Source organism: Phycodurus eques, chromosome 11, assembly GCF_024500275.1.
Source record: "Phycodurus eques isolate BA_2022a chromosome 11, UOR_Pequ_1.1, whole genome shotgun sequence".
NCBI classification, from domain to species: domain Eukaryota; kingdom Metazoa; phylum Chordata; class Actinopteri; order Syngnathiformes; family Syngnathidae; genus Phycodurus; species Phycodurus eques.
The window spans coordinates 1817937-1837709 of NC_084535.1; the positions used below are offsets into that span (position 1 = coordinate 1817937).

At 40.9% G+C, this 19773-nt stretch overlaps 2 protein-coding genes across 4 annotated transcripts in view; one reads left to right on the top strand and one right to left on the bottom strand.

Moving 5' to 3' along the window:
• Positions 1–234: 234 nt before the first annotated feature.
• Positions 235–14163, bottom strand: ccdc172 (coiled-coil domain containing 172). The gene is made up of 9 exons (XM_061690805.1): positions 14004–14163; positions 13179–13274; positions 12864–12949; positions 9042–9158; positions 8770–8929; positions 7944–8051; positions 7772–7874; positions 445–532; positions 235–270 (listed from the first exon to the last, which is right to left on the bottom strand). Exons 1-9 carry the CDS (start codon positions 14104–14106, stop codon positions 235–237), a joined length of 897 nt encoding a protein of 298 aa, XP_061546789.1. The 5' UTR covers positions 14107–14163.
• Positions 14164–15995: 1832 nt separating this feature from the next.
• The window catches only part of gfra1a (gdnf family receptor alpha 1a), a 70891-nt gene continuing 67113 nt past the window's right edge, over positions 15996–19773 (top strand). For all 3 annotated transcript variants that reach the window (XM_061690627.1, XM_061690629.1, XM_061690630.1), the window contains exons 1-2: positions 15996–16256; positions 18223–18519. In XM_061690627.1, coding sequence (XP_061546611.1) covers positions 16217–16256; positions 18223–18519 — 337 coding nt within the window. In that variant the 5' untranslated portion in view covers positions 15996–16216. The remainder of the gene's footprint in view (positions 16257–18222; positions 18520–19773) is intronic.

Consider the following 19773-nt stretch of genomic DNA (forward strand, 5'->3'; position numbering starts at 1 on the left):
TTGACTTTGATAGAAAAGAAGGAATACGGCTCAAAATCGACACATATGTGTGTACCACACTTAAATTGCAAATCTACTATAAATGACGATATAGGTTCCAAGTTTGCACTTTTTTTGTATCAAAAGGAACACATAGACTTGAGTATTTCCCAACTTATTTCATCGCACCATGGTAACAATGTCAACCTGTCTGTTAACCTTCTTTCCACAAACAAGAACAACAATGTGCAGCTTCTAAGTCTTCTCGCCGCCCTTCCGGCTGTCCACCTTCTAGAAGGAAAAACATTCAAAAGACAACATGACTAAAAGTCTAAAAATAACCACTGGTGTGGTGTACCGTGACATGTGTTACAAGGACTACACACTCGCTGCGTCAGAATGGAGACTCTCTGTGCTACCTCGATCTTGGCTTAACTAACAATGATGACATCACGGAGTACGTACGCTCTGGAGGTGTTGTACTTCCATCTTGAGGGTCTCCAGCAGGAGTTCCATGTCCCCCTCTTGGTGCATCTCCAGCTCCTTCCTCAGCCTGGGCAAACAAAAAGGCGAGTTTAATGCAAAATGAAAAGAATTTACAGACAGCATATCATCATGAGATTGTGTTACCCAATAAATGACACATTTAAGGTTACTTCGGGTTCACCATTCCTAAATTCAGATTTGTGCCTTTTTTTCTGTGGAGTCTACTCTCAGCTATCCACTAACAGAAGTCACCTCAGTGGAACCACCTTTTTTGTATGCTACTGTTTTCTTATAATTCAGTATTCGCCAATTTTTTTCCATCAGAATTTGGGCTAAAGTTTGTGTGTGTGTGTGTGTATATATATATATATATATATATATATATATATATATATATAGAGAGAGAGAGAGAGAGAGAGAGAGAGAGAGAGAGAGAGAGAGACAAAAATCCCGCATGAGTCGGCCAGAGTGTTCTTGAGCAGACCGGGAGGCTTGTTTTTACCTTGAGTTGTTAATAGTGTGGAATACGCCTTGCGGTCTCGGTTGAATCTTTTTTTTTTTTTTTTTTTTTTTTGTTTTCACACACACAATACGACAAACAGAAAGCTCCAGTGCCAGTCATTTAATAAAGAAGGTGAGAGACATGATAGAATTCATGGAAGAACTCGGAAAATGGCTCCCTTTCTCCCATCCTCGCTGTATATGCCATTAAGCCTTCAATACAGGTAAAAGTGATGTTAAATGTTCATTTATCCACTTCATGAATCATTACATTACATTTATTTCACAGTTTCCGAAGCTACAATTATTCTCCATAAAATGTAATTGTTAATATTTTTTCCTGGAACAGATTAATTGCATTTGAGTTATCTCGTATGGGAAATATTGCGTATGATTTTGTATGATTTGGTTTTAGTCAGACCTTCTGGAATGGGTTAATCACAAAAACTGAGGCACCACTGTGTTTGTGGCAAGATTGCTATTTCTATTTCTTTCTATCTGAAACGCTCTAAGATGCCATAAAATGCCGGCTGATAGTGTCAGAGTTGGACATCCATGCCTGGGGATGGTGTTGTTACATTGAACATATGACCAGAGAAAACAAAAGGAGCCTGTTGGTTCACTCCAAGAGTAGCAGTTTCTGAGTAGTAATTGATGTTTTTACAGGTTGGGAAGCGGTGACAAACAAGCCACTGTCTTCGCAATTCCTGTACAATTTTTTTGAACTCAAATCATCCGTAAGCTATTAAGTTTTAAGCGTATTGTGGAGCCACCACACAAAGTCTTGATGACTAATTGCTTCTAAAGTTAGACACTGAGAGACTGCTTGCATGCTGCTGTTTTGGTTAGCAACAAAGTTCAACTGGGCCTGGCGATTCATTGTGTAATGCATGTCCAATGACTATGAACTGAAATAATTACAGTCGATACTCGTTTTTTTCGGACAGAGAAAAGCAGGCGTCTATTCGAGGGCGCATCACATGAGAGGAAATGCAGCATTTTTGTTGTCTTACTTTAGCGACATGAGACTTCAAGCACAAGAAAGATAAAGTTAAAAGAATACCTCTATGAGAGTGTCAATCAAAAGTGAGCACTATCCTCAGCTTATTTTTTTTTTTTATTGGATCTCATTTGATACCTAATGAAATGGTAAAAATGAAAAAAGTGTATGTGGCCCATTTGTAAAAGTAAAAAAAAAAAAAATGTGTCTTCTTTTTTGGGTGGTATAATTTCACTGCTTGAAGGTTCAGTTGCACTTCGAACGCCTCCATCTTTTCAATTGGAAAGTAATCAAACAGTTGGACAACTAAGGCAAAATTACATTTTTGCAAAGGGCAGCGCTTGTGTTTTTTTGATAGGCTATAAAGTAAATTTCTTTACAGGGGTGTTTCTGATTTTCTGCTGAATAACCCCCACATTCTCAAGATTGCCATTTTCGATTGTTTATATAACATTTCTGTACATCAGCACTGTCTTGTACAGTGGGAAGAAAATCCCCCACACGCATGGCTCTAAATCCTCCGCCTGTGCCTTTTGTGAGAGGGAAACAATGTGCACACTGACCACTTTTTAAACGACTCCAGCACTCATTCAAATTGACACACATTCAATTTCCACCAGTCGATACGCAGAGAGTTAAATATGACACTTAAAGAGACAGCGTGGCCGGGCCCGGGGCGGGATTGATGGCTAGTCATCATAAGAATGAGCCGAGGCACATCCTCAGCACTTCCTGGGGGGCAATAAGACTGAGGGGCTAATGAAGGGCGGCTTTTAATGAGGCTGATGGATGAAGAGGACACGCTATGTACATGCATGATTTAGGGTCAGCTCGTGGGTGGGTGGGGGTTTGGCAAAAGCCAATAGCGTGACAAAGACACAATACAAACAACCTAGATTGTTCCTCAGAATGTCAACAGGGTCACTTTGATTCACCAAAAGTGGATTTTTATATAGATTACTGAAGATACAGTAGCAGGAGTATATGGATTACATTCAGTCGATACGATAGGATACAGTCAGTACAATACAGTAGTACGATAGATACGTTGCAGTCGATATGATACAGTAGGTACTACGGATACATTGTGTTGTATACATTGTATATTGTCGTATTAATAATATAGTACAACCAACAACGTACAAACAAAAACAAAAATTAGCACTGAGAGAGGGATTAAAAGAAATTTGAATTAAAAAAACAAAAAAAACAAAAAAAGATTAAGACGTTGCAGGTTGGTATGTTTGTATATTCAATTTAATCTTAAATATGCCTGTCATGTTTTTACATTCATTCCAAAGTGGGAAGTGTAATCTTGGCACTTTGGCAGTGATACTTAATTAGGTATTGGAGACAATGTGCTAATGATGTAGTCACATTATCTAAAGTCACATTTAAACAATGAATGCAAAGAGGCATAAATATGAATCAATGTATAACATTATATTGCATGTTAATATGAATATTGTGTGTCCAAGTGTCCAAGCAGTATTCATCCCACACACAGTGGAGGGTTGTATATCAATGAATAAATGGCGAAACATCATCAAAAGTAGCGGCATTAGCAATAACAATGACTCTTCCTTGCTTCCTGGAAGTCTACTGATTTTCCGTCCACAATGAAATAAAGGCGCATCAACCTCGCGGAGCATCGACAGGCAGCGGCAGTCACGTTCATTTAGCGCCCGGCTAAGCCGGCATGACAAGTCACGTCATGTCATAGAAGTTGTTCTCCGTTTAGGACAAAACTAACATCGCAATGTTGCGTCTGACTCTTATTGAACGCTAAACCTTTGAATAAAACTCCAGCGTAAACCTCCATCCTGGTCTCTGTGCTTGCTTAATGCCAGTGAGGCGAAGGTTTTTCTTTTTACGTCCAGATGACCTTTTTTGTTTGCATTGTGTTGTTGTTTCTGGTTTTGATACACATTTTGTAACTCAAATTATTATTATTTTTTTAGATTTTGTTAAACTAGATAAAAGACATTAATATACTTGTATACATTGTATACTTAAACACTAAAATTAGCACAGATGTTACACAATCATCAACCTTCAAAAACTGCTACTTTAACCCTGGACCATCAACACATACAAATAGAGAATACAGTAAAACAAAACAGAATTAAACATTATATAGATGAGTTAGACACCAAAATGTTTAACCAAACCATACAAGTTTGTATAACATCCACTAGCTTAAAACTAAAATACAATCACAAATGCAGTAGATGGGCTAACAGTACTTAATATTGGTGTTGCAGGTATTAATATTAACAAATAACAAATATATATTAATAATATATTTGTTACCGCAACACCAATATTATATTAATATTGGTGTTGCGGTAACAACTGCAATTTTAACGCAAATGGAGCAGCAACACATACAAACAAGGCATACAGCAATATTCGCAGGCATATATTCTCCATGTGCTGTGAGAACGGGGAAATTCTTTGGCTTTTCTTCTTACTCTTAAGCTTTATCTCTGGTAGTAGAGCTCAGTGCTGCCCGGCATGATGTGGTACAATGTGGTACTACACTTAAGGCATGCAACGCTAAACACAGACTTGCCTGTACACTGTAAAAATGCATCAAAAATGGTATCTTAAAAATCCACGATATAGAGGGGGTCTAACGCTATACGTTACATTATATTACAATTCCAATGAAGTTGGGACGTCCGTAATGGACGCCTGCTGCTAAGCATCTTCGCTAAAAGCTCCAACCTGCCTGCCCCCTCATCCAGACTGCGTCAAAAAGCTGACGGCCTCAATGGAATGGCCTCATTTCTCCACGTGTTTAAAGAACAAATGACAGGTTAATTATGCCAAAATGGTTTTTTTAACATTGGTAGAAAAAAACTGGGGCCAGCAGGATGCCAGCAGCAAGCAACACAGCTTACTTGCCCTTGTCTTTAAAAGATCGATTTGCAGCTGCAGCTTTTAAGCGTATTTAACGTTAGAGGAGCGATGGAGGCTGCTGGCGAGATGTCCAACGATTATTAGGAAGCAAACACCCCGAGATGGAAGAGAGGACTCGCTTTCACAACCAATTAAACATCACAGCACACTCGGCCTGGAATATTTCAACAGCAGGACGCCTCCAAACAGCCTCTGACACAAAGCTGCAGTTTATTACTTTTTGTTATTTCTGCCAAGGACCTCTTGCTTGGTCTGATGCTTTGTGTGTGCCACATGCTTATAAGATGGATTCTTACTGTCACACACGTAAAAAAAAAAAAAAAAAAAAAAAAAAGTCAACCAGTGCTTATATTATAATGAAAAACGCTTTGTTTAAATTTTAGTAACGAATCTGAAATTAACCATTTAGGTTTTATGAACATGAAAAACCCTCGGTTGTAATTTGAATGTATTTGATGATTTTTACGCAGTATAATGTGAACGTGGTTTGCGTCACAGATGAACCTCAAACGGCTCACTTTTTAACATTCTTAGCTGTCTTACAAAGTGTCAAAATATATGAACATATAAAAAACATTTTTAAAAAACACTAGGTTCACTTTAAACACAAAGGCGTAATGTGAGGTTGATTCATGTCACAGCATTGCCTTACACATCTTTTATTTTTACATTCTTAATTGTCATGAAAGTATAAAAAGATGTTAAACACCACTTCAATTAAGCTGTCAAGAAATACAAATAAAACTCAGTTTTACCGTTTACAGAAAGGACGTAATGTGATGGTGAGTCGCATTAGATACGTTTCAATAAGGATAATTTACTACCGATTACCGATACTGTACGTCTATACTCGTAAGCCGCTCCAATACTGATACCAGTCTCTCATATACAGTACGATACTCAAGTTTTTGTTTTGAACGATATTTCATTGTGGATAAAATTTTGATTTGAGTGAAACCTTTTCCATGTTCAGTAAAGGTTTGTATTTTTCGAACAAAATATGATTCAAATAAAAAGTATTCCTCAATATTGCAAGACGTCATGGCATATTCAAGTATCTGTACTCGGCGAGTACTCAGAAGTAAGTACTTGTACATTCTGAAAAAAGTGGCATCGTTGCATCCCTCTGCCTCACAAATTAGATTTTTTTGTCATGGTCTGTGTTTTGGTTTGGGTTGTTTAGTTTTGTTCCATGTTTTCCTGTGTTCCATGTTTGTCGTGTGCTCATTAGGTTGTTGTGTCCACCTGTTCTCGTCTACTTTGTGTCGACCAATCAGCTCTCTCCAGCCACTCGTGTCTCGTCCAGGTGTTCCTCGTTGTCTCGTCAATTTGTTTGTATTTAGTTCCCTGGTTTCTTTCAGGTCTTGTCGGTTCATTGTCGTTGTCACATGTCTTTGCCATGTCATAGTCGCCAGTTGTCTTTATCATTGCGGTATGTCATTGTCAGGTGTCCTTTTCCCTTTCTATTCCACGTCTTACTCACAGGTCATAGTTTGTTTCCAGTTTTAGATATTCGAGTGTTTCTTTGTTACTTTGATTTGATTGGTATCTGTTGTGGGACTTTGTTCAGTTTTCCCTTTTTGAAGATTAAATATTATTATTTTGAGGCTCCCGCACTCCTGCCTTGCCTCCCTGCTTCCCTGCAATTGGGTCCACCATGTTCTTGCCTTGCGTTACTCGCCCTCGCCCTAACCACATACGTGACAGAATGAACCGACCAGAACAGGACCCAGCGGGAAGAACATGGCGTCACCCGGGACACCACCAAACTGCCTCCCACCGTCCTCAGCCTGCCATCCATACCTACCCTCCTCCAGTAAGCCCTATCATTCAGTCTTTTCTGTCCTTTTCATCGGGTCCCCCCACTTGTCCTAATTATTCACCATGCCCTACTATTTTACATCCACGTGTTTCTTTAGATTCAGATTTTTCTGATTGTGAAGATGGCCCCAATTTAGTTAACCTCCTGTCTGATCCTGACACAGACTTAGATTTTTCTGGTTCCTTCCCTAGTTTATCCCGTTCTCGTCAGTTTTTGCCACGTCTCCCCGTTTCCAACCCCAGTGAGTCCAAAACCTTTCCCTCTGACCTTTTCTTGGGCACCGGTTTGGCCATCTACCCGGGACCGCCGCTTGGTGGCCAACGGAGGCGCCCAAGTAAAGGTCAAATTTTCCCCCCTCGTTGTTTTTCCCCTGTTCACAAGTCCCTTAATTTTTCACCTGTTCCCACACGTTGTTCCACGGCTCCAATTAAGTCTCGTCTAGTCAAACCTGCCACCATGTTCAGTACCAGCCATTTTTCCTAGTTCACCTTCCCGAGACCTTGTGCACTCTTCCACTCCGGTACTCTCTACTCCCAAACCTCAATGGCGGCAGGCTGACGAAGCGACTGCAGGCCCCGTTCCTGCTCCTCGGCAGCTGCGGCAGGCTCCCGTTCCTGCTCCTCGGCAGCTGCGGCAGGCTCCCGTTCCCGCTCCTCGGCAGCTGCGGCCGCCACCCGTCCCCGCTCCGGCGGCAGCTGCGGCCGCCACCCGTCCCCGCTCCGGCGGCAGCTGCGGCCGCCACCCGTCCCCGCTCCGGCGGCAGCTGCGGCCGCCACCCGTCCCCGCTCCGGCGGCAGCTGCGGCCGCCACCCGTCCCCGCTCCGGCGGCGGCCGCCACCCGTCCCCGCTCCGGCCCGTCCCCGCTCCGGCGCCGCTCGTCCATCGGCCACCCGACCCCGCTAAGGATAATTTACTACCGATTATTAAAAAAAAAATAAAAAAAAAAAATAAAAAAAAAAAGTTCCAGGGGCTTATTAAATAAGTATTTTTGAAGTTTGACATTTGTTCTACCGTATTTGCTTGTATGTTAATGTGACGACCGCTATTTGAACACTCACGTGACTACGGCGCTGTCCGTGAAAGCCTTCTGACCGGCAGCGTGGCTTTCGGCCCGCAGAACTGCTGTCATTTCTTTGGCCTCGCTCAGCTCCCGCTCCAAGTCTGAACGGAGATTCGGGATTATTGATCGGATTCAATTTGGATGCTACGGCAGACGCCACGGTAGTTCACCTGCGTGTACGCTTTTGAGGGCCTGCAGTTCAAGCTGGAGACTCCTTTTCCGTTTCAGTAAGTCGCTAACTTGACAGTTACTCTGGATCATCTCCTCCATGACTGAGTTTGTCGGGACAAAAAAACGAGACCGCGAGAAGAACCGAGTCATCAAAGCACACAGGAACCTTTTGGATAGTTGTCAGCGAAAGGAAACATTGTTCAGAAGTGTGAAACACATTTACTGTGTGTGAATGAGAGAGAAATGAGTCGCACATGTAACACCGCACCATCTCGAGTTCTCGTCTGCCCTTTTCATTGCACAGGTGAGGCAAGAAAACTATGGAGATATTTTCTGCTCGGAAGCACATACCTCGGCTCAAAGGCTTTCAACGTGTATAAACGACTGCTCTCGCTTAACATAAACGGACAACATGTCTTTGGCAATGTTCATTGTCTGACTTCCACCGGGCTCCTTTCTTGTCACGCGCAAAACAATATAAAGATGATTCCGCTAATGCTGTCTGTTTCTTAGCAGGAATTAAAGTCACTAGTCAAATTTTTTTATATAATAGTCCTTAGCGGGATCTTCTCTGAACATGCAGCAGTGCACATCAGCGCGGACATGCCTTGAAATAGAGTGCTACCTTTACTTAAGTTTAAGTTAAGATTTCAATCCGGGAAATTGATTTGCTAGACAAGTAAATTGAGTTACAATCTTGGTCAAAGAACAAATTACACTCATTAGTCAAGGTACCACTGTACTTATATAAAAAGTCATTTTTCTGAGCAATAAACACAAATAATTGATTAAATAGATTAATCATTTAAAAGTGTGCCTAATGACCTTTGTACAAAGAGTCCACCTCCATGTCCAGGTTGAGGATGTCCGCGAGCGTATGGCCGCTCATCTCTGTGCTCCCGCAGAGACTGAAATCACAGTTGAAGCTGGATATCTCCTGCAGGAATTCTCGCTCCTTGTCCTTCAACGTCGTCTTCATCCTTGCCTGGTGTGCAAGGTCAGACCATGAGAAACTCTCTCAATAGTCTCATTACTGCTGCTGCGAGTGCTACTGACGGTTTGAACTCCTCGCACTTGATCAGACGACACGAACGTACCAGACGTTCTTGGAGGTGAGCTTTGTCGCCGAGGAGCTCCTCGCTTTTCTGGGATATCTGCTCATTACATTTCTTCATCAAGTCCCACTGCACCCTCATCGCAGACAACTGCAGGTCCTGAAGTGCAAAAAACGTGAGAAGGTAAAATCCAAGGCAGATGCACAAAGAGTAAGGTACACTCCTCACAAAAAAGTTGGGGCTTTCGGGTGAAATTTTAGGGATTAACATACGTAAAATGCACCATAACCTCAACAGCTGAACTTAATTGTTCAACTGTTTAAAGTTTCAGTATTTCTTTGCACATTTTGCTTTTCCCTAACAAGGAACTGAACAGCGAAACACACAAGAGATGTTTGATTCATGAAAATTTCCAAGGACTTATACCTTTCTGTGACTCTTCCAGTGTTTCTGTAGCAACTCGCTGATGACAGCCAGTGACACTCTATTCCTGCTTGATGACTCGGTACTCCGAACTACAACAGTCGTGCTTCTTTAGCGCGTCACCCCTGCGCCCAGTCTTGAGGCATGACTAATCGATTTACGCTCAAGCCAACGGTTGCGCAACTGTAACTCTTGGAATGAGCGCGGGTTGATTGATCACGCCTGGAGCGCGAGGCACAATGATGACGTAATAGAAAGGCAATAGTTGTTGTGTTACCGTCTCAGACGCTACATTAGTGATGACACAATACCCCACACATCAAAATAACGCTATAAACAACAGAGGGTTATATCCAACTGCAGACATTTTTTTTATATCGCACCATATTATATACTGTATATCGCCTCATATTGTACAGCTCTCGGCTCGAGAGGACGTAGCCCGCAAAATTTCCTATCTGGAACATCCGTCCATCCATCCATTTTCTGAGCCGCTTCTCTTCACTAGGCTCGAGGGCGTGCTGGAGCCTATCCCAGATGTCATCGGGCAGGAGGCGGGGTACACCCTGAACTGGTTGCCAGCCAATCGCAGGGCACATAGAAACAAACAACCATTCGCACTCACAGTCATGCCTACGGGCAATTTAGAGTCTCCAATTAATGCATGTTTTGGGGAGTGCCCGGAGAAAACCCACGCAGGCACGGGGAGAACATGCAAACTCCACACAGGCGGGGCCGGGGATTGAACCCGGGTCCTCAGAACTGCGAGGCTGACGCTCTAACCAGTCGCCCACCGTGCCGCCTTTATCTGGAACATTTTCAACTTATCCATAAAATTGGTACATATGTCAACTGAAAGAGAATACGCTGAAATCAGAACACTTGGCATCTCTGCAAGGAGGAATGTTTGAATACTAATTCGAATTGAACAAGGAAATGTATTGATCACTTGATGGAACAAAAACCTGTTGTGAAGTTCTCTGTTCTTGAGAAGTGCTTGCTTACAGACACATTTTCAGAAAAAGGTCATAAAAGATTTACTTGGTTGTTTAATTTCACACTTGATGGGTGGGCAGGCACTCCAAATTACTATTTGTGTACAATAAATGAAAGTTAATTTCACATCTCATCATTTTTCAATAAGAGAACTGTCTCACGGCCTGCTAACAGACCATGCAATTCATTATTGACATTAGCCATTGAAATCCAAATCAATAAAGATATCTCTTTGATGAAATCATCACTACAAATGTGCAGAACAGTTGAGAAAGACTACCAAAGTGATGACCCGTAACTTTTACAGGGCACGCAGGTTCAAATGCATTGCATCCCGTCGCTGTGAAAACAACTAGCTGCCAATGTATCGGTACGATCGTAACTCAACGTGATGGTGTTTATCCCCTCACACTGTGTGATTACGCTGCCTTCCACAAAAGCAATCCAATAGTACAAGTGTTGTTTTCTTTAAGAGGTTCTTCAAACTTTTCGCAGGTCAACTGTCCGCCTCTGTGAGGAGGGAGCAAGTTTATCGCTGCTTATATGGTCATGCAGGAGGGCGCCACAGTGGTTCTCAAACTTGGCTTTCCGGAACCCTGGGGGTCTGCAAAAAATATATATCATACCTACATATTGTTAACCTATAAGCGTAACTTCCAGAGTGATTTTTTAATGTTTTCGCAAAACAAGACAAAACTCAACAAATTGAACAAACAAGAAGAGTCCAGTTGACTCGATTCAACCTTTGGGATGACTGACGATCTACAGATATTAAGGGGAAAAAAAAGACTTTTTCGAGCACATTGGTATTTACATTTTGTATTGACACTGTGACAGTACATAAAAAAATGACTCGGGCAATCATCATATTAGGCTAAAAATGTCGGGATGGCCGTGCCAATAAAACAAATATAAGTCATTGACTCCTCCCTTCCTTAGCTTTGGGCTTAGTAAAAGCTCTGATATGATTGTGAAATATCATCATGAATCTGACATCCCTCCATGAATAGTAATTTTTTCAATCCATAGGTATATTGTTACAGGAATAATGTCCTTTTTTTTTTTTAGAATATTGTCCTGTTTTTTTCAAGAACAAGGGGCATATCTTTCAAGTATGTAGTTCCAATTTTTAGAGAATAAGAGCATCTTTTCCACAAAAAAAGGCATTTTACAAATATAGTCATATATTTGAAATCAAAATATGACTTCAATGTGACATTACATACATTTAATAAGATTATGACTTTATCCAGAAATTCTTTTTTTTTATATATATCTAATGACATTGAGGGGCACAAGTGGTGGTTACATTTAATAGGCTTAATTAGAATTGTAAGCAGGTGACTGTAAAAATGTATCCCTGGACCCAAACACTTTGAGAAGCCCTAAGCTAAGCAGCGTCATTGCAGCAACACACCTCATTTACACGCCGCTGCCATACACTAAGCGGGATGTAAACACAGCAGCGGCATGTAAACATTTCTGTTTTCATTCGGGACGGGTCAGAAGAGGTTACGGCGATGGCTCCCACGCACGCACACACAGACACACAATACAGATGAAGCTCACACGCATTTCACTGGAAGATTTGCTGATCTGACGCTACAGCACAGGATCAGTTGCTCAAGCGAGCTTGTCTCGGACACGGCATCTCATGCGCGCGGTACCAGCGTTGGGTAATGTTATCCGGTGGAAATTTGGCACCGATCTGACGCTGGCACTCGCCATCGATCTACCGCTACGCTCATCTAACAAATGGGAGAGCGTTTTAAATCATAAAGTGGATCAGATCTTCAATGTGCCAATACGCCCGACTTCTGCTGATGCGTCACTTGCCACCCGTCCTCAATGCCTCTTCAAAGGAGAAACACATATTACTGTTTTATGTTACACTCCTTATCATGTTTCCTAAAATGCAACATTATCAAACCGAACAAACATATACCAGTTTGGTATATAAAGTACAATGAACTCTTTGTGTGTGTGTTTTTTTTTTTTTTTTTTTATGCACCTACCTAACAACTATTCACTGACTGAGTCAAATGTGTAATAAAAGGCTAATAGGAAAGTAGTTTTTGTGACTTTGACATGTTTTGTTTTTAAAATCACATCATCTGTAAGCCATTTATTTTTGGGGGCCAACGCTCAGTAATGATTTTGAAATTATATTAAAGTGATCATAAGGTGGGATTCAAGTTCGGGATATATATTTAGGATTTCAACCGTTACCATGGGCAATTATGAAAAACATGAGGGGGCATCTACTATTCGCTAATTGTTGCATTTTGCAGCGGGTCTTGAGTTGCGTGCAAATTTGAAAGGACTTGGAAACAATTGGCCTTTAGTTACAGGAGCTAGGTGGGAATTCAGCAAGCAAATTGAAGATAAAAAGTCCACCTTTTTAAATTAGAGTTCAATACATTTCTTTTATTATGTGTTGCTTACCTTCACTTCAAGTTCTTCAGTGGTCTTCTGGTACGTTTCTGTGGTAGCTTTCAACTGAGAGTTGCTTCTGATGATGGCTGCTTTCACTGCGACAGACATGAAAACTATACAATATTAAAAGGCATTAAAAATGTCATGATACACCACACAGTTGAAGCCTACGCGTAACTTCAGAGATTTTAAAACACAATTTAAAAAAAAAAGACTTCTGACCATCAGACTGTAACCCCGCTATGCAAACCAGGCTAGCACTCAGCGTCTGAGAGATTTAATTTGAAATAATTTAGCCCCAAACTAGCAAAGTACATGACTGACCTTCTTTCAACTTCTGAGTCTGCTCACTGAAGTGTTGTTCTGCCCGGAGGATTTGGTGAAAGAGTTTGTCCAAACTCATCGTGGATGTGAGGAGAGCTGAACAAACGAGAAAAAAAAAAGCAGTTTTAACGAACGATTGTAGCTAACTGTAGGTCTCACAACAAGCTACACGCTCGATGCCGCCACAGTGAACAGTCATCGGACCGCTGTATTTCAATGCGTTCACGTTATTTTCCTTACCACTCCACATCACTAATGACGACATAGAACACAATTGCTAGTTTAGCCACAATTTCGACATTTTTGTATCCACCAATTAGCCCCTACACGCACAAATCTCAGATAACATTTCCTGAAATGAATCGCTGACAACCGACCCTCAAAACCATCAAAGGCATGGAAAACATTCTTTCAAATCCCCATTTTAATATGAATTATATAGTTTTCTGTAATTCTGCCAAATATGATAAAAATTGATCAATTCATAGTTTTTTCGAACCCGCAACTTGTGATGTTACTTCGACCGGTGATACGTGTCAAATTTTCTGTCACTTGCAATGTTTTATGAAGACAAATTCCTCTTTACTGTGCTATATTTATTCGTTACGATGTATGTTTAACTACATATGGAGTTGTTGTCCTTTCTTGACTCTTAAAACTCATTCACTGCCAGTCCTCCATGTTAACATTGATATTTGAATTCAGCAGCCATCAAAGGCAGTGAATGAGTTGTTTTTCATTATTTAACTTTAGAACTAATGAAAAATAATTAACATCTTTATCATGTTGTATTCTTCTGTTTTAAAGCTTTCCCGTGATACCAACCTTTTGAAAATAGGATCACGATGAAGGAGTTTATGAAAGTTTCATCCTGGGATTTAAAAACAAATTGGGCAAAAATTGCATTTTCACCGGTTTTAAAATTCATAAGTGTCTCAATATTTGTCCCAAAATAAGGGAGTTGACTTTAAAAGCTAATGCTGGTCTCATGGCCATCAATGAATCTTTGAAACGTTCCTGTTTGCACAGCGAGCCGTGACGCACCTGTTCTTTCGTCACAAGCTGGACAGCCTCACACCAACTTGCCTTGTAGCTCAAATGTGAACCTTCGGTGTTTCATATCGAACATTTATTACCAGCGTATGTTACCTAACGTTTGTACCTTTGTGTCAATTTAATCACAGAGCGAAGCTACGTTTCACCGAAATGCGTTAGCTAGCTGTAGTTGGCTAATTGCTAGCAGGCGGAGCACAAGTAGGCAATTATGCATTCACAATAAAGTAAAGAAAAAGACGAACAAACTGTATCCAAAACGTCGCGTACTTAGTCGGTGAAGTGTCAGCGAGTCAACACGAGTCATTTAATGGCTGTGACGGTGAGGCAAGTTCAGCCAAAATGTCCCATTGATTGCCCGGTGAACCTTGTTGTTTGAGACTCACAACGCATGGAATGTGTCTTGTGAAAGAAGCTTCAAGCTTTCCAAGTGCCTCCAGTCATTGCTAAAACGTCTCCAAAACGCAAGGTAGGTGATTTTTATGTCTCATTTCTCACAGTCATTGACTTGTTAAGTCTCTTTTTTTAAAAAAAAAATCCATTTTGAAGTTAACAACGTTACAGGGGTTTGTTTTGTTTTTCAAATAATGCTCCCGTCCGTCACACGGGACACCTTAATTAGGTACACCGGTCGGAGCCAAATACATGAGCTGCACAACACATTGTGCCTTTACAAAGATAATCATTCGTTTATCGGTATTTCTAAGTTAGTTATACGATATATATTTTTGCATTTCTTCTGATTTTTAAATGCATTTCTTGGATTTGCTTCCATTGGATTGAAAAATGGAGTGGAATCGGCAATGTATGGCCCGAAAACAATTTACATTCAAAAGTCCATATTGGTTGGACTAATTTAGCAGTTTTCTTTATTTTGTTTTATTATTATTAATTTGTAATTAAATAAGTGGCAGATTCATTTATTATGAATAATGAAATACAATTATTGGTACACATTTTACATATAGTCAGCATGTTTCTTTTGTGTGTTTTTTTTAAAATGTAATCATTGGTTAATTAATTATAATTCTCCCGCCCAAAGTCCGCTGGGTTCGACTCCAGCTCTCCTTCAAATGAGACGTATGGAAATGAGTATTTTAATGACAAATTCAAATGAGATGGGTTTTTATTTTACTTTTACTGTATTGTTGTTGTTTTGAATGACCTGCATCGTGGTGCTTTACTTCAAATCATCGCCAGGTGGCACCAGTGTCCGCTGTGTGTCGCTCTGATCTGGACGCGAGTTTATTACACTCCCTTATATTCTATATGTATATGTATATGTATATATATATATATATATATATATATATATATACACACACACACACATATTGACCTCGTTATGAACACATGTTATGAACATGTGAACGATGTGACGCTAACAGGGGATGCATTTCTGTATGATTTGCCATGTGATAAACATGCGACTGTCCAATTATGTCCAATTACAACCCAAAATAACACTCCACACTTAAAATGCTTGCTATAAATGCAACTCTGGTGCGTGTTTTATTTTAATAGGCGTGCAAATGAGGTTGGCGGATGCGAGAGAACTTAATGAAGCACTTCGAAAACGCGCCGAATTGTCCTTTAGAGAGCAGCAATGATAGTTTGAGAGGGGGGGAGAAAAGAAAAGAAAGAATCTGATTTGGATGAGGCGCGGCGCGTGCTGGGATCGCGGTGCTCCTGAAAGACGACTCTGCATTTGCGGCTGTTGTCGGTCTCGATTGCGCGCACTGAGCATTGTTGGTGGCGCACCGGAGGGGGAAGCTGGCGCGCGCTTCTTCTTGCTGCTCGCTCACGCGCCGCTCGCACACACGCGAGCATCCCGCCGGACGAGCGCAAGGACTCTCACGGCTTGTTTGCAACATTTGGGGGGGTTTTTGAATGCGCGGCGATGGAATTGCTTCCCGTGGATTTAAAGTGAGCCCAACTTTGCGTATTTTCACCCAGCGAGGCTGTTCGTCGCACGTCAGGAGAGGATGATGCTCGCTGGACTCTATCTTCTTCTGCCTCTTTTAGGTATAATGCTCGCCTTTTGGTTTGTTTTGTTTTTGTTTTGGCATTTCTCTGAGGGCCAAGCCTGCCTGCTTCAGGGTCCATTCGAAAGTCAGCCACGCAGGAGCTTGTTCGCTTTGTCAGGATCATCAACTTTTCTCCATAGAACTTGGAATTCATACTTATAATAGTGCAAAATTCACTTGTACTGGATAGTAAAGGTTGTACATTTTGAAAATGTATTTAATTTACACTGAGGGTTGAAGGATTTTGACTGCAATTTTAGTGATGGATTGATTCCCCCCCACCCATAACTGTATCGTGATGCCGCTACGATCGGACTCAGAAGTGTTTCTAATCTTTTGACCTTTTCATCGAGCTAAAGAAGATAACCGACATAGCCGAAACACTTGTATAAGACTTGATGCAAAAACGTATCGTCGACGATAACGATACATGACGATATCGATATTTGGTCCCGAACAAAATGTGATGGGAAATGATACCAATATGAAGAAAGTGTTTCTAACATTCTGAGCATTGCCTTTAGCTAAATAATGCAATCAAAATATCTGAAACATTTAAAAAAAGTATTGTGATATAGCGTTGAAAAGTGTTTCCAATGTTTTGACCCTTTCATGTAGCTGAATATCATCACGAAAATATCAGAAACGCTTAGAAGATACTTTATCCAAAAATGTATCATCAGCGATAATGATACATAACGATTTCTATATTTTGGCCCAAATAAAAATGGCCATACTTTGATAGCTCATTTTTTTAATCTTAACTGTCATGGTGTTTCTAATATTTTGAACCCTTCACATATCCGAATAAGGTCACCAAGAAACGCAAAAAAAAAATATATTGTTCAAATGAATGATATGTGACGAAATCGATATGCTGTCCCAAAGATGGCAAAACATCGCCACCGTGATATATTGTTTTGTATTTCTAGTATTTTAGAGAAATAGGGTAATCAAAAAACACGGATCAGTAATGTTTTGTCAGAGATAACACTTCAATATGCTATATCACGATATCGACATTTTGTCCCAAAGATTTTTAAAATTGTGGTACGTTTGATATCAAGTGTGATATAAGGTAGACTAAACATTGATATTTTTTCCTGCTGTATCAATAGTGTATCATAAGTGATAATGACACTTTGATATTTTGTCCCAGTCAAAAAAAATAACGTGCAGCAGCAATATCTTTTTGTAGCATACTGTGAAGTGTTTCTAATATTTTGACCCTTTCATACAGCCTATTAAGGTAACCAAATCCAAGACAAGGATACGATAGCGATATTAATATCGATATGTTGTCCCAACAGTTTTATTTTGAATAAGTTATAAGTATGATATTGGACAATGATAATATCGATATGTGTTGTAGGTGCATTGTTATTTGATCCACTTGTATCATTAATGATACTTTATTTGATATTTTGTCCCAAAGAAACAAGAACAAATATCAATACTGTGGAATATATAATTTGTTTGTAGTTTTTCTAATATGTTGAGCCTTTCATGTAAATAAAAGAGGCAACATAACAAAAAAGAGGTACAGTGAAACCATTCGCAAATTTACCGATTTGCTGATTTCTTTGTTGGAACATATCCTCCGTGTTTTGCTGACAAAAACTCACCTATTTGCTGTTCTGTGTTTAGGCCAAAGCCATGCCTCAGATAAAAATATTGCTCTGACGCCATCTGGTGGCAACTTGGCGTCGAGCACCTTTGTTGCCGACAAAAGGGCGGCGCTTCTTTTTGTCAGGCCATTGCGTTGTCTAACTGAAAAAAGCCTCTCCGCCATCTTCTGGCATCGATAAGCAATTACAAACCTTCCTGTGCAGGTGTCAATTCCATTGTTTTTTTTATTAGTAGCTAACCAAATATCATCTGTCAATATGGCGTAGCACAACAACAAAAAAAAACTCCGAACTTTTCCAGGTGTACCTAATCATTTCCCCCTTTGCCTTTTCCAGATGTGTTGCACGGGGCCGAGGAGGGTGGACGGGCGTCGCGCATGGACTGCGTGCGGGCCAGCGAGCAGTGCCTGAAGGAGGCGGCGTGCAGCAGCAAGTACCGCACCATGCGACAGTGCGGCGCGGGCAAGCAGGGCAACTTCAGCGCCGTGGCGCGGCTCGAGGCTCAGGACGAGTGCCGCAACGCCGTGGACGCGCTCAAGCAGAGCCCGCTGTACAACTGCCGCTGCAAGAGGGGCATGAAGAAGGAAAAGAATTGCCTGCGCATCTACTGGGGCATCTACCAGACCTTACAAGGTGTGTTCGGCAGTCTGTCTGTCTGTCTGTCTGTCAGTCTGGAGTTTTGGGTTGACATCGACGAGTGGTCACTCACTCGCTCAACTCTGCCGTCCAGGCCGATGTCACACATCTTACTGACTCGTCATTATTAGTTGCTAGCTTTTTCCGTTCGTTTCACCAAAAACACAGATTTCTGACCAAAAAGTGTCACAAATGAGCTTTCTGTGAAAATAAACGTCAAGCACAACAGTAACTTTCATGCTAGTATTTGATGGACACCTCAAACTGTAAAACAACAAAAACAAGAGTGAGAAAGAGCTTTTGATTAGCAACGTGACAAGATTGACCAGAAATGTCAAAATGCTGAGTCTGGTTGGCATTTCCACTTCAACCTGAGCGCAATGCACCACGAATTTTGAAAATCGGATAAAGGGTTGGGGAGAAATGTGTTTTTGTGTGTGTGTCTGAAAAAACAAAGGCTTTTTGTGTGATATCGCCTGGTCAAAAAACGGGTTCAAGTTGGAGTCGAACAGTATCAGTTGACTATTTGATTCTAGCGCCATTTGAAATGCTCATGCCATGTGTTTGTAGAAAATTCTACAAAGATGGTGGCCACTAGTCACGTTGCTATTTTGTTGGCAAAAAAATTTTTATTTACAAATATTTGACGAAATAAAACGCACCATGAGCAAAGCTGACTCAGTGTATGGTTCGAGTTGAATGTCTGTGGCTTTTTTACATGGCGTTCTCCGTTGACTCCATGACCTGTGTCATCCTTTCTCGCCATTGCGACACACACTTTCTATGACCTGCTGCAACACATACTCTACACTACCCTAAATATACTTTGTTCAATTGAGATGTGCCTAAACTAAACATGTCCAATTTCCAACGTGTCGGCATTTCTCTCCCTCACAATCGCCGCGAGAAGCCCAGATTTACCACCTAATCTTTATCTTCAACTCAAAAGCTGTGTCGATCTAAACTCCAAAGTGATCCAATGGCGTCACCGCATTATTACAGTGGTTCACAAACTTGAATTTCAGTCTACCTGTTGAAAAACGTACTTGACGAATTTATGAAATGGTTGAATTCCACTTGACGAATATAAACGTCCACGGCAGTGAATGAGTTAACACGTATTTATTCATTATTAAATATTTGTCGTAGTTCTAATTAAATTAATTCCTATATACATACAAATACAAAAAAATACCTCATCAATGAATGACCTGGTCCATCTGTCCTTTTTAAAATTCAAATGTGAGCTGG